Source organism: Lathyrus oleraceus, chromosome 7, assembly GCF_024323335.1.
Source record: "Lathyrus oleraceus cultivar Zhongwan6 chromosome 7, CAAS_Psat_ZW6_1.0, whole genome shotgun sequence".
Classification (NCBI taxonomy): domain Eukaryota; kingdom Viridiplantae; phylum Streptophyta; class Magnoliopsida; order Fabales; family Fabaceae; genus Lathyrus; species Lathyrus oleraceus.
This window is the reverse complement of record NC_066585.1, coordinates 42,098,496-42,118,524: the sequence shown is the minus strand read 5'-3', so window position 1 is coordinate 42,118,524 and position 20,029 is coordinate 42,098,496. Positions and strand designations below refer to the sequence as shown.

General features: G+C 36.8%; 1 protein-coding gene across 1 annotated transcript in view; it reads left to right on the top strand.

The window, feature by feature from the left end:
- The first annotated feature begins 510 nt into the window (after window positions 1-510).
- LOC127101920 (sugar transporter ERD6-like 6) overlaps window positions 511-20,029 on the top strand; it is a 44,242-nt gene continuing 24,723 nt past the window's right edge. The window contains exons 1-6 of the mRNA XM_051039346.1: window positions 511-544; window positions 625-687; window positions 777-836; window positions 1,052-1,117; window positions 1,206-1,265; window positions 1,370-1,484. Of these exons, the coding sequence (XP_050895303.1) occupies window positions 792-836; window positions 1,052-1,117; window positions 1,206-1,265; window positions 1,370-1,484 (286 nt within the window). The 5' untranslated portion in view covers window positions 511-544; window positions 625-687; window positions 777-791. The remainder of the gene's footprint in view (window positions 545-624; window positions 688-776; window positions 837-1,051; window positions 1,118-1,205; window positions 1,266-1,369; window positions 1,485-20,029) is intronic.

Below are 20,029 nucleotides of genomic sequence, written 5' to 3'. Positions count from 1 at the left end.
ACTGCGCGTTTTGTTATTTCACTCTCTGTTATTTTCGTTCTTTTTCACGTTAGGGTTCTCACTGCTACGATTTTCGCTACTTCTAAGGTGTTCTCCTTCCACCCCTGTTAGATCTACGACGTTTCCTCCTTCTATTAATTCGTTGTTAGCTGTTCGATTTTGACACCATAAGTATTTTTCTAATCTTCATATTACTTGGTTTCTCTTCTGACGTTCGCTATTGTTCATTTTTGGTTTCATTTTTCTTGGTTCATACATTTATTGAGTATTCTCAACAATAATTATTGTGTTGCAATGCTAGCAATGGAGACTAGGCATTATTGTGCTCTATTGGCATGAGCTATGATAAGATACATGCAAGTCCAAACGATTGCGTTTTGTTTCGAAATGAGTATGCATCGTTAAATGAGTGTCCTAAATGCGGTGTCTCGCGATATAAGAACAAGTTGTCTCCAGCAAAAGTCTTGTGGTATTTTCCTGTTATTCCGAGATTTAGACGCATGTTTCGAGTGATGTAGCAACATTTGGAGTCGGTGCTGTTCAGGTTCGACCGAAAGGAAACTAAATTTGTAACGTTCCAAATTTATCAGACCATAATCTGAACAATATTTACATGTCATTTAGGTTCTTGCTACGATTTTAACTTTGTGGTTAGCAGACAAATCTGGTCGCCGGCTTTTACTTATTGTGAGTCTGAGCTTTTTCGATAATTTTTGCATTCACATTACTATTTATTTGGAGGGTAATAAGAGATTAATCAAAATCTCCTATTGCAGGTTTCTTCATCTGCAATGGCTTTGAGTCTTTTGGTTGTTTCAATATCATTCTACTTGAAGGTAATAATAATTTTTTTGTTTGTTATATTTTTTGAACATTTTTTTTTGTTTATTTTTATATATACATAAACATTAACTAGATATTACACATGCATTCATGCATAAATGTTCAGAAATTTGTAACACAGATTCACAGGATTATATATCAGTAAATTCTTCTTTATATTTTTGGTTTTTTATATGGATAATATATTTTATGTTGAATTTGCTCTCAGGAATATATATCACCAGATTCTGATTTATATGCGACATTGAGCCTCGTATCGGTGGCTGGAGTTGTGGTGTGTAAATACAACTTTATTACACAAATGATGGTTTCTATTGTTTGTTTCCCTAACTTCATTATTATAAACTTTCAATTTCTTTCAGGTCATGGTTATTGCATTCTCTCTGGGATTAGGAGCAATGCCATGGATTATAATGTCTGAGGTACAATTTTCTTCAATAATAATATGCATGACAACCCTATATGAACAAACCTTTGTTGTAATATAATGTGATAGTTGATGTGTTGAATATATTTTACATAATAGATTCTTCCGATTAACATCAAAGGCCTAGCTGGAAGTTTTGCAACACTTGCCAATTGGTTCTTTTCCTGGTTGGTTACATTAACAGCAAATTTGCTCTTGGATTGGAGTTCGGGAGGTTTGTGTGCATTGCCTATGTTAATTTTCTATAAATCTCTATTATTTCTAACCAGAAGTTTCCTATGTTTTTATCAGGAACCTTCACAATATATACTGCAGTGTGTGTTTTCACAGCAGGATTTGTTGCCATTTGGGTCCCCGAGACAAAGGGAAAAACTCTTGAAGAAATACAACAGTTTTTCAGATGAAGTTTCCTTTCGAGTAGCACTTCAGCTAGTGTTCACTCATGTATTCACATTCATATTTTTTTTTTCTGAATCAACTCAATTCATTTTGGTGCTCTTTGGTCTTGTTAAATATGAAAAATACCAAAACAGTATGATTTTCTAATCTAGCAGCATACTTGCATTTTTGTTGTAATTGATTGATTATAAACAAATAAATGAAAGAGAGTGGTTATTATACATTTCAATTAGAGTAGCAGTGGTTTCGGTTCATGACATTTCAAATAGCAAGAGGATCATATAAACAATAAGCATATATCAGTATTTGTATTTTAATATTATAAAAGCATAAAAAGAACCTTTAGTTGCTCTTGTGAATTATAACAAGCAGCTGTATGCCATTTTCTTCTGGTTACCTCTTGTGGCTGCAACATAACCTGAAATGAGAATATGGTCACAGAGACATGTGATGCATGTAAATGTTAAATAACCACCCACTTTAGAGGGCGCTTTCCAAAATAAGCGCCCTCTAAACCCTTTAAATTTCCACTTTAGAGGGCGCTTTCCAGTAAAAGCGCCCTCTAAACCCTTAAAGGTTTCCACTTTAGAGGGCACTTTCCAGTAAAAGCACCCTCTAAACCCTTAAAAGTTTCCACTTTAGAGGGCGCTTTCTTTAAAAAGCGCCCTCTAAAGTGGCCCTTAAAGGGCTTAAAGAGCCACTTTAGAGAGCGCTTTCACCAGGAAAAAAAGCGCTATCTTTACCTATGCCAGCGCCAGATTAGAGGGGCGCTTTAAAGCGCTGTTATAGGCCAAAAAAAGCGCCCTCTTTTCCCTTATTTGGCGTAGTGATCCCATTGGTAAGATCTTTTCAACTCTTAACTTTTAAATTTTTTCTTAGGATTAGTCTCTTCATCTCCTCCCATTCTCTTAAATTTCAAATCTCTCCCTCTTTTCAAAAACCTTCTTTGTTTGTGATTTCTAAACTTAGACTTTATTGCAAATTAGAAACTTTGGCCTTATGCTATTGTATTTTAAAACTCTTTTCCTAAATCAAACTTGTAAATGAATCTAACCATATTGACTTAAATTTTCAAATGACAAAAAGAACTAACACTCATTCAAACTCTTTTAGGATTTTTGTGTCTCTTTTAAATTTAAATTTTTGTTAAAAGCAATTCACTCACTTTGAAATTATTACCATGAACTATGAGGTTTTGATCCCTCATTTTTATGTTGGTACGTAGACACAAGTCTGAAGATCTTGTCAAATACAAAAATATAATTAATGAATTCTCTTCTTATCCCCACACTCTATTTATTGCAAACATATTTTATACCAAAAACACATACACACATAAAAAAGGGCTCCCTAGGAGTACCTAGGACACTTTGGATACTAACACCTTCCCTCTGTGTAACCAACCCCCTTACCTGTAATCTCTGACATTTTATTAGTTTTGATTTGAAAACTTCTTATCTTTGGGTTTTGTTCGTACTTTTTCCTTTTCCTTTGGAAACAATAAAAGCGCGGTGACGACTCTGGTTTTATTGATGTTAAGTTTATCCATAGTTTAATGGTCATGAATTTACCGCTACAAAAATTAAGTGGTGACTCTGCTGGGGAGTAGTCTCCAGTGGGTTTAGCCTACTTTTTTATGTGTATATAATTGTATATCGTTTGTATACTTATTTATGTGATATAATCTGCTTGTTGTGCTTGGTGATCTCTGAGTGGTGAGATAAGTTCTAACCCGAACTTGAGTGCAATTAAGATAGGAGGATGGTATAATCATGTTCGACTTGTGTGGAGTAGTTCTTAACAAGTTGGCTTGAGACCTATCTACCCAGTCGAGACCCTTTTAGAGCTATTGATGTCACACAAGTTATTTGTGGTTAGGCATTACTTTCTCTGATTTGGGGTCCGAGAAGTTGAGAACCTTAGAACATTTAACCCCACTTGGCCTATTTAGGACGTAGTGCGGAGACTCTTCAAGTGTAGACTTGATAACAGTTGTTACACGATACTACACTCAAACGAGTTTCTCTTGAGAATATTATGGGTTGATGAGTCAGTCATCCTAACCTATAATATCCGATAGATGGAAGTAAGACTATGGGAACTTTTCAAAACATGATTTACATGTTTTTATCCTTAGTACACTCCTTTGGGATGGTTCTTAACCTGACTCCATGCTCGTGACTCACAACAAACCCTTGATTCTTGATTGATCCAATCAAGTCTTATCAATATGAATGGAACTTGGGTGTTGATAAGGTGAACACCATAAACCACCAAAATGGATGATTGATCTTGACAATGACTTGATTCATCCCTTGACCTTTGTTTGTTTACGTTGTGTGTGATCCCTTATTTGTGATTGTTGCATTCATGCATCCATGTGCATCATGACATTCATCACACAAAAAATAACTTCAAGGAACTGAGGTCTTATTTGCAAATATTTTCAGACCATGGATTATGGACGAAGGAACACTAAGAAGTACAATTTCAGATGTCCCAATTTGAAAGAGCTAAGGAAGCTATCATCTTTTGTATTAGATCCCTTGGACATCAAGCAACGTAATGGGAAGCTTTTATCTGTATTATCTGCTGATGTAGTGGAAGGACTCTTGAGTGTGTTGGTTCAGTTTTATGACCCTCTCTACCGTTGCTTCACTTTTCCCAATTATCAGCTTATGCCTATGTTGGAGGAGTATGCCCATCTCTTGGGAATACCTGTTTCTGACAAGTTGCCTTTTAGTGGATTTGAGGAGATTCCCATATCTCATATTATAGCCGAAGCCCTTCATCTGAAGAAGTATGAGATTGAGGCTCATTGGGTGAAGAAAGGAGGAATGTTTGGGTTGACTTCTGAGTTCCTTATTGAGAAAGCTACTACTTTTGCTGAAGCCAGTAGTGTGGATACTTTTGAAGCCATTTTTGTGTTCGTCATCTATGGTTTGGCTTTGTTCCCTAACATTGATAATTTTGTTGATGTTAACGCCATTAGAATTTTCTTGATTGGAAATCCTGTGCCTACTTTGTTGGGTGATATGTACTTCTTTTTGCATTTGAGGAATTCTAAAGGTGGTGGGACTATTGTGTGTTGTGTTCCTCTTCTGTACAAGTGGTTTATTTCGCACTTGCCTCAGATGCCTGCTTTTATGGAGAACAAACAATGTCTACGGTGGTCTCAGAGACTTATGTCTCTCACTAATGATGATATCGTTTGGTATGATTCTACATTGAGTAGTGTGGATGTTATGGATAGTTGTGGTGAATTCTCTAATGTTCCTCTTGTCACACCTTAAATTTTGCCCCACCTAAGACCTTTCATTTGTATTTCAATTATCTGCATTCATTCGATTGCATACATTCATTTGCATAAAATTATCTGTATGATTCACTAGCATCTCATTTGTACAGTGCATCATGAGCCTTTCATAAGATCTCATTTCCATGCACATGTCGGAATTCATTAATCAAGGATTAGTTAATTTTGATTGTGCTATTTTGTTAAGACCAATGCATATATTGTTATCATGCATACATCCTTTTCATTCAATTTAGAATAATTGTAAATCTCATACCATTTGAATCTACCATCTATGACCATGGTCATCACAATTCCATTTTTACAAATAAGTCTTATTTCTTGAATAATGTTTGACTTTGGCTTGGAATTTAGATTTAAATAATGAGTGTATTATTTTTCTTGGTTTAAATCATATTGTTGTCTTTTGAGAAAAATTCATAAAACGTTTATAAATAAACATTTTACTTTACTTTTAATTTTTCTTTATATTTCCATCTTACCCTTTTTGACTCGAGTTGATTTCAAAGGCAATTCATTTCAAGAGTGAAATGTTTTAAAAAGAGTTTTTACATCATAAGAAGAACTCCTGAATAGAAAATTACAAAATAATTTCTTTTTGAATTAAGATTGGATTTGGAACATCCATGAATGTTTACATTACAAGTTATAATGACAAACTTAATGCCATAAAGAAATTATGGCACTTTCTTCAATCTTCCATGATCCTTACTCCATGTCTCTACAATCCCAAAATCACTAGAGCACATTCCACTTGAATCTTCCTCTTAATACCTTGAGACCTAAGCAAAGGAAAGAAAAATTTCAAAAAAAAGAGAGTGAAGTAAGTAAAAGTACAGTAATTTGTAAATAACAGTAAAATCTTCATTGTCACAAAGAGACAAACTCAGCAAGACAAAAAGTACAGCAACCCCAATTTCACCAAAATAGCAAAAACGTACACCTAACAGATTTGATTCCTCTGCACTATTCCACCTTCATCATCATGCATCAAATTAAACCCTAATTTCTTCCCACATAAATTCGAAAAAAATCAGAGACAGGGGGCGGATTTTTTTCACAAGAGAAATTTTTGACACAAAAAAAATCCTAAGACTGTTACTGAATTAATATAAAAAAATCTCTCGGTAACCAGTAAAAATTCGAAGCAACATATCCAAGGTTATTGGACTCATACAGTGGACATAGAGGAAGAAGCAGAAATAACGAAAAGCAAGAGGAAGATATTACCCGGTTTCCATCGGTGAGTTATCCTTTGTCTTTCACATTTTATTTGTTGTAACTTCCTGTGCGTGGTGTTTTTTTTGCATAGCTTGATTTGTTGCAAGTATTTCTTTGTGACCTTTATAAACCCTGTTGGATATTTGGTGATTGATGAAGGGTGATGCGGACGGAATCGTATGTTAGGCGGTCGTCCGCCGTCACGAGCATGCAAGCGGTCGGAGTCGTTCAGGCTCTTTTTCATCAACGTCGCCGTCACAGGTGGTGAGGCCGGAATCGCGTCCGTGGCTGCCGTCTTTGACGCCATATGCGTCACGAACCTTGATAGTCGGAGCCATCGAGCTCTTTTTCATCAACGTCACCGTCGCAAGCACGTTGCATTCAGAATCATGATGAAATCAGTTGCGGTTTCTTGACGCCGTTTCTTGATGAAGGTGGACGAAGCCATGAATGCGGTGAGGGACAGGCCGGAATTGTGATCTAGGTTTTTGGATCTGGTTCGTGAGTTGTTCTTTGGCCGTTTTTTTAGAAGAGTTTGGAGAGTTTGCTTCGGTTCCATCAGAGAAGCTAGAAGAGACATGTACAAATTTTGCCCTTTTCTTTGTGTTAATGGGAATCTGCTAGTTTTACTGTTACCCATTACCATCAATGTCTTGTCCTTTTGGTTGGCTCGAGGTCTGTTAGGAAATGCCAAAAGTTACTTTCCACTTCCCACATAGTGACCGTTGGTATTTAGTTGGTCGAGCATTCATTAGTTGCTGCATATTTGGTTTCAACTTGGAGGTAATTGGACCAAGGGGCGGCGACTTCTCATTAGGTTTAGGTTTTCCAGAATTTTTGTAATCACTAAGTGGGGTTGGGTCGGGCCCGACCCGCCCCAAGAACGCATGCTCACCCGCTCATGTGCGTCCCAACCTTTTTTTTTTATTTTTTTTAATTATTCTTTATAGTTTTATATATGTACCTACATATGCATCCAACTTACAACTAACCATTCTTGGCCTAGTGGTTAAAACTTCCTTTGTCTCCCACTAGATCCTAGGTTCGATTCCTGCCTTGATTATTTTCTCTTTTCCTCATTTTTATTTCTTGTAGGTTCATATTTATCTATTCTCTTTTCTTCTGTGTTTATTTTATTTAGGTTAATAATTTTTATATCTCCATTTAGTTCAAATTATTTCAAAACTCTATTTTTTATTATTTTTCTATTTTCGTTTTTTAGGCGTCAAAATGAAACTTATATTTTATTCGTATATTTATTTATTATTTATAATCAACATATTTAGGTCTACCCCACATCAAACCTTTGTAAAAACTTCCATTAAATGTTTGTCTAAACTTCTGCTTCAGTTACTTCAATCTCAAATCGTCACCAAAATGTTCCAATATTATTATCTTTCAAACATCTTTTCTAATTAAAGTTGGAAGAAAAAGATTACCTGGATGAAATATCCAGTCGTAATCCCGAATATTAGGCTCAAGTTGTAAGAGCTTGTAAGCCATATATATTCGTCTTCTCTTCAAAATGCTCCAATATTCAAATTATTTTCACAAGTAAGTTGGAAGAAAAAAGATTACCTGGATAAAATATCTAGTCGTAATCCCGAATATTAGGCTCAAGTTGTAAGAGCTTGTAAGCCACATGTATCCGTCTTCTCTTTAAAATACTTGTAAATATTCAAACTTCTTTTCTCAATAAAATTGGAAGAAAAAGATTACCTGGATGGAATATCCAGTCGTAATCCCGAATATTAGGCCCAAGTTGTAAGAGCTTGTAAGCCCTATGTATTCATCTTCTCTTCAAAATATTTGTAAATATTCAAACGTCTTTTCTCATTAAAATTGAAAGAAAAAGATTACCTGGGTGAAAGGTCCAAACGTAGTCCCGAGTATTAGACCCAAGTTGTAAGAGCTTGCAAGTCATAAATATTCGTCTTTCAAGCCAAAAAATACATTCAACCAATCAAACTCTTTTTTTGCCGCCGTGCGATTGATCTTTAAAAACCTTTTCATAAACGAAAGACATCCTGTTTTAAGGTGATGTAAAGAAATGTTTCATCCATAATTGTTGAGTTGAGATAAGTGACGTTTTTCCGAATGTTGATTTGTAAATCCATTCGATGTGATGTATACGTCTGCTCCTCGTCTATTTTGGGTAAAACAATGTTTCTAGTCAATTAATACAAGATAGCTTTCACTAAAGTCGACCAACAAACAAATATTTTTCTACTTAGAACTACGTAAGCCTTGAGTTCTCTATTGCACCCGGAGATACGTAGGAGCAAGATTTGTAAATCTTGTCAGACCCATTAATAAAAAACTTAGGTTTAGTCCCATTCGTTGCAAAATCAAAAAACATCTTCTCTTTTTCTTTTGATCCTATTATTCTTTCCCTCATAATAACTTGAGAAGCCTAACATTTCAAGCTAACACTAACGCGCACAATTAATCTAATGGTTCCCGTTGAGTACAACAGACGTGAGGGGTGCTAATACATTCCCCTTTCGTGATCGACTCCCGAACCCTGATTTGGTTGCGACGACTATAATCATTATCGTTATTTCTTGGGTTTTATCGATATTCCCCCTTTCCTTTTTAGGAATAAATATATGTTCGATGGCGACTCTGTTCAGTCCATCATGCGAGCGTGCGATTGCGCTTCGCTAAGTCGCGTTCTCATTTTTTCGAGGTGCGACAGATGGCGACTCTGCTGGGGAACATCCAATCTCCCTAAGTGAGTCAAGCCTAGTTAGGTCGTTTGTGTGCCTTTGTTTGTTTACTTGTGTGGCCTTTCATTATTGATTTTGCTATATTTATTGTCATATTGATAAAATATGTTGTATTGGTTCCATTATGCTTTGGTACTTGGATACTCTGATTGCAAACCTTGCGGGGAAAACTTTTTACCCGAGTCTCGAGTAAAAACATAAGATAGGACGAGGTTGAGTAGTGCGGGTCCGCGAGATGAATTTCTCGTTGGGTCAGTGTGAGAACCTTACTTAGAGTAGATCCTTGAGAGGATGTTGTCACCCGGCAAGTAAGTTGCCGTAAGCTTAGATATTTTCTTTAGGATCCATGACTATAGGGACCATTTGTAGAACCTTAATCCTTTGTCCAACTAGGAAATATGGTTGCGTAGCATGGGTTTGCGGGTTGAATTTCTCGTTGGATCGATGCGAGAACCTCACTTAGAGTAGATTCTTTAGATGAAGTTGATGCCCGACAAGTAAGTTATCGCAGGTAGCAAACAATCTAATGGATCCATGACTCTAGGAACCTTTTTTGAAACCTTAGATCATACCTGGTGAGATCCCTGTTCTATACGAAGCAATTAGACTTATCTATGGCTTAAGCCTATTGAACTTATACAAAAAAATGCATCACATTCATACACATACATTGCATCAACATCATAAAAAGCAAACTCTTAGTTGTCTCTTATTTGTTTCAGGAATTGAGAACTTGAAAATGACAACTCCAAGGAGAAACACTTTCACACTTAAGTACAAGGAACCTAAGCTTGACAATCTGAAGGGTTTGATCTTTGATTTGATTCTCAATTGTCGCACCTCGAAAAAAATACGATCCCTCGCGATGGACGCGTCAAATGTTTGTTCGAACAGAGTCGCCACCGAACTTTATTCATTCCAATGAAGGAATAGGAAAATATCGATAAAACCTTTAAAAATGGAGAATAATGGTCGTCGCAACCATATTCGGGTTCGGGAGTCGATTACGCAAGGGGAAGGTATTAGCACGCCTCACGTCCGTTGTACTCAACGGGAACCTTTTTGTCTAATATTTGAATGTTAGTTGAATGTTATTCGCTTTCTTCGAGTGATTAAATAGATAATAGATATGGATGGGAACCTCAGAAGGGGGAAAAGGGAGGTTTTTTTTATTAGTGTGTGGAATTCTGGTATCAGATATGAGATGTCGAAGGTAATGTCACGACACTAATATCTGAATAATACAAACACGATAAAAGATAAAGAACAATAATGCAAGAGACACAAGCAATTGTTAACCCAGTTCGGTGCAAACTCACCTACGTCTAGGGGCTACCAAGCCAGGAAGGAAATCCACTAAACAAAATTAGTTCAAAGACTCTCAGTAAACAACTTCAAGTTACAGTCTTTTCACGTAATCTCTACCTGTGTGACTTCTACCTAAGAACTCTTAGATATGAGATCCTACTCACTCCCCCTCAATCACAGCAGTGATATAAAACAAGAATTACAATGAAAAGAAGACACTCTTCAAAGACACATACTTGATCTTACTTAAAAGCTTCAATCAAGTAAGCACACACTCATGCTTAAAAGCTTAGAGTGGACAAATTACAACTCAAAAATCAGACCAATTCAATCATCTATGGATGAATTTAATGGCTTACAATTCACACGACTACACAAGACTAAAACCCTTATTCTCTCTCAATATTTCGTTCGTTATTTCTTATGTATAAAACCAGGTTTTCCATGTCCTTTATATAGAAGCAGTTGGCTGGGCTTGGACATCATAAAACCCTAAAACTATTTTCCATTTAAATCTTCTCATGACAGTTGATTATATCTCTTTGGAAAATAAGTCAATCTAGTTGTAATTACTTATTGATAGCGCGTTCAATCATCTCATCAATCATACATAGATTAGCATTAAAAACGCAATCACATAATACATAACATTCAGACTGAATGTTCTGTATACAAATGTCATGACATTGGGTCTGACATCTCAGTAAAATCCTGCATAATCACATTTTAAACATCCTGCAGGTACATGTTATCTTATGTCAAGACAACACTTGTGACAACTTGTGAACATTCTAGGTTTTATCAAAATTGCTGCCAACACATAGAACCAACAAACTCCCTGTAAGACCCCAATTTTGGCCCTAGGATCCCTCATGGCCCATATCATATCATATCATGGCCTCAAGGATCATTGCATGCCCTAGTTTCCCTCCTAGTGGGTAGGTTGCCTTGTGAGTGTGATTCTTGATCACCAAGCATGACTTGCTTTTGTACATCTTTGCTTTTCATATGTTTACTAACTAAAAAGTACAAAAATATTGTCATCTAACCATGTTACTTGCAGCTGAAGCAGTCATCAGCCAATTAGGTCAAAATCAGTCAAGATCAGGCATTGCAGTGGATGGTGGCCATTCTTGCAGAATTTGGGCACCATGATCAATCATCAAGGGTTCATATATGTTGTGACATCATTTGGAATCAAGATATCAAGGAATTAGGGTTTGGAATTCATCAGAAGGTGCTTCAGTCAGGCAAAACCCTAGAAAGTCAAACTTGGTCAACTGTCCATTTAATCAAGGATTTGGTGATGGGATTTGGTCTGAGAGGTCTCATTCATGCTTATATAAGCTTCATATATCATGTCAAGCATCCACAGTGAAGAAAATAAAGTCAGACAAGAAATTTCCAAAAATAGAAAGTTGACCTGTAATTGGAATTTGCCAAAAATGGAAACTTCTTGATCTTAAACTTGCATCATGATACAAGCTTCAAATGAATTTTTGCCCAACATGAAAGTTGAATATCTTGTTCTCCCATTTCCAAAAAGTCCAAGAACTCTCAATTCCCATGTATGGTTGGCAAGATATGATCAATTCAATTTCAAAAATTTGTGAACTTCAAAAGGCCATATCTCATGAACCATTTGGCCAATTTTGGTGGGGTTTTTTCCTACAAGCTCTATTTGTTCCCCTCTTTCCAAAAATGCATTCATCATTCATCAAAACCACACCATGCAAAATGGCATTTTTGGACTTTCCTTAATTAAATTCAAGTATGTTGAAAAATTGACTTTTTGATTTAGTCATTTTTAACACTTGTAGCCAATTGGAATTGTTTTGGGATGATATTTGAAGCTTGTCCAAGGCCCAAACTCGGGCAGACCACACCTCCATGTGCATATTGGTTCAAAATTAGCAATTGGCAAAATGGCTTCATTTAAGATAAGCATGTTTAGCACTTCATTAACCAAGTTAAAACAGAAGTATAAAACCTCATTTTCTGCACATTAAACCCTAGCGGCAGCCTCACAAACAGACGGAAAACCCTCTTCTCTCAAGAACACCATTTTCACATTTTACAATTTCTGCTCAAAAACTCCAAAGAACCACGAGCCACATTGGTTGATCCATCACCTGGCCATCATTTGGAAGCAATTTGTAGCATCAAACCCCAGCTGGAAGTTCATCTCGTGTTCTGTTTTTCTTCAAGCTTCAACCATGGCAAGTGTTGATCCAAGTTGGATTTGAGTTGTTCGAGCTAAGCTTCTTCAAGTATCCATCAATATCAACCATAATCTTCATCTGTTTGAGCCTACATCTCCAAAATAACAACTGGTTCACTCTTTTCTTCAAATCCAAGTAAGTTTTCGACCCTCTCTATTTCAAAAATCATGAGATGTTTCTGATAGATCTTTTGATGCTGGTTCCATTGAACTTTGTATCATTTGAAATGGTTGAGTATTGAGTGAAATATTTGGAATTGAAATTTGTTGTTCATGATGATTGTTGCTCGATTCGTGTTAACTAGTTGGATTCAATGCAAATGATGTTTGGAATATGCATGCTGGATGTTTGTTGATTCGAATGCCATGTTTAACTTCCATTTCTGGGCACCTGTTAATTCCACGATTGTTGGAGATGATGAAGAGTGTTACTGTTGCTGTATAGCAAACCCTAATTTTCCCAGATTTTCTTGTTTTCACGTATTGCATACTTGCCCTGTTACTGTTCCATAGCCATGCTGCCTGTCCCAGCGTGCCACATCACCATCGATACTCACCGTTTCATTTATTTGTGCCCAGAATTACGATATTGCCACCGTGCCATGTTTTGTTTAAATAATCATGTGGTATTTCTTTTTTTTTTGTTTAAGATTTATTTCAATTTGATTCATCATCTTACAAAAATCACAACTCATTCATTGTTAATCCAAAATTCATGAAAATTTCAGCATTGTGTTCATCTTGATGTCTAGTATTTTATCATGATTTTTGCTGAATTTTTGGTTGGTCGAATTTTAAATGGTATTAGGGTTTTGCTCATGTATGCATATTTTGTACCCTTTGCCAATTCAATTGTGAAATGATGAGGATATATCCAATGACCCTGAAATTTTTGTGCTTAATCTACACTCATCCATGGTTATTTTGATGTAGAGTTCTTGAATTTATCTTATTTGGTTGCTGAGTTATGAATTTTTGAAGTAGGGTGTGACAATTTGTGTCACACCAATGATATGCAATTTCATGATTTTTGTTGACATGCTTCCTGACCTCCAATTGATGTGAAATTTTGCATGAACCTTCTCTTATATGTCTAGTTGACTTGTGATTTTTCTTGGAATTAATTATGCCATTTCCTAATTGTTTGAGATTTTTCTCCCCTGTCTAGTCAAATGTTGACTTTGTGTGACACATCTTGCCATTCCATTTGTGAAATTCTCATATTTTATTGGATGAACTTGAAATTTTACATGTGATTACTAGACATCCTAAGCTTTGCCATGGTGTTGATCCCATCCATTTATCATTTGTTATCACTGACTTATGATTTTTTGAAGTTGATACATGTTTGGTTGACTTCTTTGAGCATGCTTAAACTTGCTTTGACTTTCTGATTTTTATTGACCATCTTCCCATGATCCAATTGAGCTGAAATTTTATATGCATGTCATGTTATGGATTGTGATTGAGCATGAATTATTTGGTAATTTTTGGAATTGTTTATGTTTGGTGTTGAGCTAAGTCTTGCTGTTGACTTTTATGAGCCTTCATTTGCCATGCTTTGACTTCTTTTGCTTATGAAATCATGATGATGAATGATATGAATGTGGGACCAATTGAGTTTGCTTCTTAAATGTTTAAACTTGATTTTGGTTGACTATGGCTTGCTGTTTTGACTTTCTCATTCATTTTTGACCCTAGGCTTGTCCTAGGGGTCTCCTGGCTTATGTTTGAGTTCATTGTTTCAGGTTGAGCAACAAATGCTTCAAAGAAACTTTTGCAAGTTGATTGGGTTTATTTGTTTATCATGAGCTAACCTTTGTTTTGTAGGTGACTTGACTCATATGATTTGGGTCTTGTGCTTTTGCAAGTTGATTGGGTTTATCTGTTTATCATGAGCTAACCTTTGTTTTGTAGGTGACTTGACTCATATGATTTGGGTCTTGTGCTTTTGCACATTTGTCTGTTGATTTAACTGTTCATTCTTACTTGGCCAGGCAACTGTCTGAAGTCCTCCTTAAGAGGCAATGCTTGTGTGTGTTTATATTTGTCCCAAGCAGGAAAAGTCCTTCAAATAAGGCAATTGGTAGATCAAAGAGATAAGCAACCTATCTCCTACTATTCTGTGAGTCTTCTCCTTGCTCCCATTACATGGTTGTAGCATTGAGATCAAAACCCAAGATCTATCGAGTCAATAATATGTGGAAAGAGCTCCATCTTTCTGAGCTCCCACACTTTCTGATATTCAAATGCTCTCCCTGATCAGGGATAAGAGCAATGAGGCACACCCCTCATATCCTTTCATCTGCTTCACCTTAGCCTCTCAATGGCAAGGTTAAGAGCAACTTTTGACCCTATTCCAGTTGGCCTCAGTGCCTAACCCTTTGTGTGAGCCTCATTGTATGGTTATAGTGTGTGCTGATTGACTTCATTGGATTGATTGTTTATCTCATATACACATGTTTGCTTGTATGCTTTATGCATTTATCATCATTAATTGCCCATTAGTGCATGATCATCTCATTTGTCTGTGTGACATTATCATTGTTGTTTACCCATTGAGGACAATTGTAAGACCATCCATTGGCCATTGCTCCTATGATATGGAAGTGAGTATAAGACCATCACCTTGGCCACTCATCTTATCTTTGCTTGTTGCATTGTTTGTTAGTATGTGAGGATACAATTGTAAGTCCCTGCAAGTTGGCATTTGTTTTCCTAGGATCATACTGTGTATGTTAGAGTAAGCCCAGACAAATTGGCATTTGACATCCATATTTTGCTTTTCTTTGTTTATGTGAGGTTGCAATTATAAGTCCCTGTAAGTTGGCATTTGCTTTCCTATGATCATATGTTGCTTTTGTTCTTGTATGTGAGGATCCATTGTAAGTCCCTGTAATGTGGCATTGGTTTTCCTATGATCATATGTGGAGTTAACCTAAGTCCAGATAGATTGGCAGTTGATTTCCATATTTCATTCTTGTTTTCTTTTGAGGAGATTAGTGTAAGTCCATAGAGTGGCCTCTGATATCCAGTTCTGTTTTAGGAGATTGGTGTAAATCCATCTATTGGTATCCGGTATCCGCCTTTTATTTCTTTGTTTGAGGAGATTAGTGTAAGTCCATAGAGTGGCCTCTGATATCCAGTTCTGTTTTAGGAGACTGGTGTAAATCCATCTATTGGTATCCGGTATCCGCCTTTTATTTCTTTGTTTGAGGAGATTAGTGTAAGACCATTGAGTGGCCTCTGATATCCAGTTCTGTTTTAGGAGATTGGTATAAGCCTAGTGATTGGCATCTGGTATCCGCTTTTTTGGTTTTCTTCTTTGTTTGTTTGTTATTACTCATTTTCCATTCCAAAGGACACACTTGAATCATCTCCTATATGATCTCAAGAAGTGAACCTTCTAAGAAGTTTTACAATCCATCTTCATCCATTCATCCCCATTATGTCCTAAACCTTTTCACACATTACTTTTCAAACTTGACATAAGTGTTGTGCAAACATCTTCATGCTTTTTAACTAAAAACCTGGACCCAAGTCCTTGACTTTTTTTCCAAACTCCATTTCATAACACTTCTTTTGAATTAATCTTAATCATACTTTGACTTCATTTTCATAATCACAATCAATTAACTTCACCCATTCACTTGTTTTGGCTTTGTCCATTATTAATCTTTTCATGCATTAGCCATAGGTTTCAATTATCATTGTGGTTGATGTAAACCTCACCTTATCTTTAGTGAGTCGACAGTAAGACTTTCGTACTGAAAACAGGGTTAACCCCTCTAGTACGTCGAAGCTATCCTCGCATGGTGGATGTTGGTCTTGGTCGAGTGTTCTCCCATTGATAATGAAAAGCCTCAGTGCTATTGTTTAAAATTGAATCCACCAACTTTTGGAAATTTTTTAGCCGAACTACGGCGTTTTGATCCTTACGTTTGATGGAAGGTACGTAGGCAGCGGGTTCATCCGTTCAAACCCAATAAAATTGTACATTCTTTTCTCATCATCCCAATCATGTTTGCACAATACTTATGTCATAACAAATAACAATTTTATACAACAAGTGTGAAAAGGGCTCCCTAGGAGTACCTAGGACGTAGTGGGTGCCTAACACCTTCCCATTGCGTAATTTACCCCTTACCCAGACTCTCTGATCTTTTTATTAGTTTTCTACGTGTAAAACTTCTTAGGCTTTTGTTCGCTTTTTAGCCAATCCTTTGGATAAATAAAAGTGCGATGGCGACTCGAAATTTCATTGTATGCTTTGCTTATGGTTTAATCGATAAATCATATAGCGACGAATACACCGCTACAGAAAGTGGCGACTCTGCTGGGGATGACGTTAGACCTTCCCTGGTGGTATTGCCTACTTTTCACCCTTGTTGTGCTATACTATTATTTGTTATTTGACATATTTTTGTACAATTTGGGATCACTGTATTGATTGTAATGTTTGAATTGCTTGATATACAATTGCTGTTTGCTTTGGTGATCTGTGAGATGAGTTCTATACCCGAACTCGAGTGCACTCTAGGATAGGAGAATGGCATAGTCTTGTTGACTGGCGTGGAGTATTCCTTAGCCAGTTGACTTGCGAGTCCATTCACTTGGTGGAGGTCATGTTGAACTAATAATGTCACACAAGTTATTTGTGGTTAGGCATTATTCTTTCAATCATGTGCCGCAGAAGCCAAGGACCTTAGTTTACCAAACCCATCTTGGCCTATTTTTAGGACCGTAGTGCGGAGGTCGTTCAGATGTCAGTTCTGATACGATTGTTACGCGATACTACACTCATAAGAGTTTCTCTTGAGAATATTCTTGGAATACGAGTATTCGTTCCTCCGATAATATTCGAAAGATGGAAAGATGATTATGGGAACCTCTGATAGAACATGTCTGGCAGGTTTAAACCCTAGTACACTCCCTTTGGGTGGTTCTTAACCGAGACTCTATGCTCGTGACTCTCAGCAAACCCGTGATTCGTGGTTGAGTCGTTCAAACATTGTTAATATCAATGGAACCCGGATCAGGTGTAAAACCTAAGATCCACCAAAGCGGCTGGTTGATATTAAGAATGTTCGAGTCGGTTCATATACCGTTAATATCAATGGAACTTGGGTGTCGATAAGGTGAAAACCTAAATCCACCAAAATGGATGATTGATATTAGGGATACAATGAGCTTTCCCACGACCTTTGTTTGGTGTGCCTTGCTTGATCCTTGAGTGTGTTTGTTGCATTCATGCATTCACGCATTCATCCGCATTCATGTCATCAGAAAAAAGAAAATTTTCAAGGAACTTAAAGGAGTTTATTTGCAAAAAATTTCAAAACATGAAAAAACCGGGAAAAATTTTTCACCTGATATATCTGATGAGATATTCTCATATATGATCAAAATGCTCAAATATTTCAAAGTTTGCAAATAAAACCCTCGGGTTCCTTTGATATAAAAACAAGCATATGCATAAACACTTCATGCATCATTTGCATAAGCAGGTGTTTTGTTCCGGTCTCCCGTCCTGTGGTCTGACCCTGCGATCTTCATTTATTTTGAAGACGCATTTCGCCGGTACTATACCAGAGCCGATTCTGCCAGATTGATGGATCATCCTGAGCAAGAGAATTGTGAACTCGAGGAGGATTTTGCTAGACTAAGTGCTTTTAATGGATTTATTCCTGTTGATGGATTTATTCCTGTTGATGGATTTATTCCTGGTTAACCGATCCCGGGCTGGCATTGTCTACTGTTCTGGGGCATTCAATGAGCAAGGTTTGTTCACGAGTGGAGGATTCATCCATGCTGATCAACCTGAAGAGGAAGCTGCTGCTATCTTGGAAGAGGATGCAGAGGACCTGAACAATTTCATCATTCCTGGTGGTGTCTGCCACAATTGGGTCGCTGTGGATGTTCCTACAGTCATTCATAAGTCAGCGTGATTTGTTCACTTTGTTCAAAACCCTTCTCCCATGCCAAAAGGAGAAGCGATGACATTGTTGGCAGCATTTAATACAATGATGTTTTCATTCAATTAATGCATTGTCAAACATTTGTTTTTCCATTTGTTTTCACTTTTTGCTTTTGCATGAAATCAGTGATCACAAAAAACCCTGAAAAACAAGAAAACAACATTTTTCATCTGCATAAATGATTTGCTTGTTTAAATATCAAAAGCTTTTCATTATCCAGAATCATTATGCAGGGATTTCTAAACCCATTGAACATAATGATCCAACGCCATCTCCCAATCTTGAATTCTTTGTATTCGAAGCAGAGGAAGATGATGTTGAAGGGGATTCCTGATGAGATTACCCACCTTCTTGAGCACCAAAAGGAGTTCATTCAGCTGTATCATAAGAATCAGCTAAACAGTTAAACTGGGGCATCGCAAAACAAAAAAAAAAAAAAAAAAAAAAAAAGAGAGAGGGTGAAAAAGATAAAAAATCAAAAATCAGGAAAAAATTTTCAAAATATTTCCAAAGGAAAAAAGAAAAGTATACCCTCAAGTCCCTAGTTGACTGATGCTGAATGGATTCAGAGTCGTTACGACCAGTTGAATTTGATTGAAGAGAAGCGATTAACTGCCATGTGTCATGGTCAGTTATATCAACAGAGAATGAAGAAAGCATTCGATAAGAAGGTCAAGCCTCGTGTGTTCCGAGAAGGTGACCTCGTGCTCAAGAAAGTTTTGTCTTTCGCGCCCGATTCCAGGGGCAAGTGGACTCCAAACTACGAGGGTCCATATGTTGTTAAGAGAGCCTTTTCAGGCGGTGCTTTGATGCTTACAACAATGGATGGGGAGGATTTCACTCGTCCTGTGAATTCAGATGCAGTTAAGAGATACTTTGCCTAAAAAAAAAGTATATGCAAATGAAAAAAACAGAATAGCTCGCTAAGTTGAAAACCCGAAAGGGCGGCTTAGGCAAAAATGAGCGTCTCGGTGGAGAACCTGCAAGGGTAATCCAGGCAAAAATTAGAGACTTGAAAAAAAGAGAATATTTGCATCCCGCTAGATTGAGTACCTCACCCTGGGGCAATCTAGGCAAAAATTAGGGATTTGGCAAGTAACTGCATCCTGACAAGACTTTCTGGTTTATCAGTCGTCATTTCGTCAGAAGATTCTCGATTCGTCGTTAACTGAAGCTTCGGATACATCGAGATTCAAATTGGTAGAGAAAGGATCATTATGTTCAATGTAGCCCTCTTCCAATATATATCACTGATTTCAAATTTGTACAGATCTATGGAGTCTTGCCATTTGCAGGCTACCATTCCATTAAATCAATTTGAGCTTTTTATCCAATTATTTGCACTCTTATTTGTTTCAATTCAACAAATGTTTTGCATGTTTTAAATTGATAAAATGTCATTGTTTTAAACAAATCAAATTTTTCAAAATTTTTGTTTTAAACAAAGTGAACATTCACAAGATTGAAAGGATACTCAAGAATATCTCAGTGCTCTCCCGAGGGTGGCACGATCTCCAACAGGTAAGACATTGGTTCATATTCCTGGTTTGGTTGTATCTTCTTTCTTCAGATCTTTGTTGAGGCTGT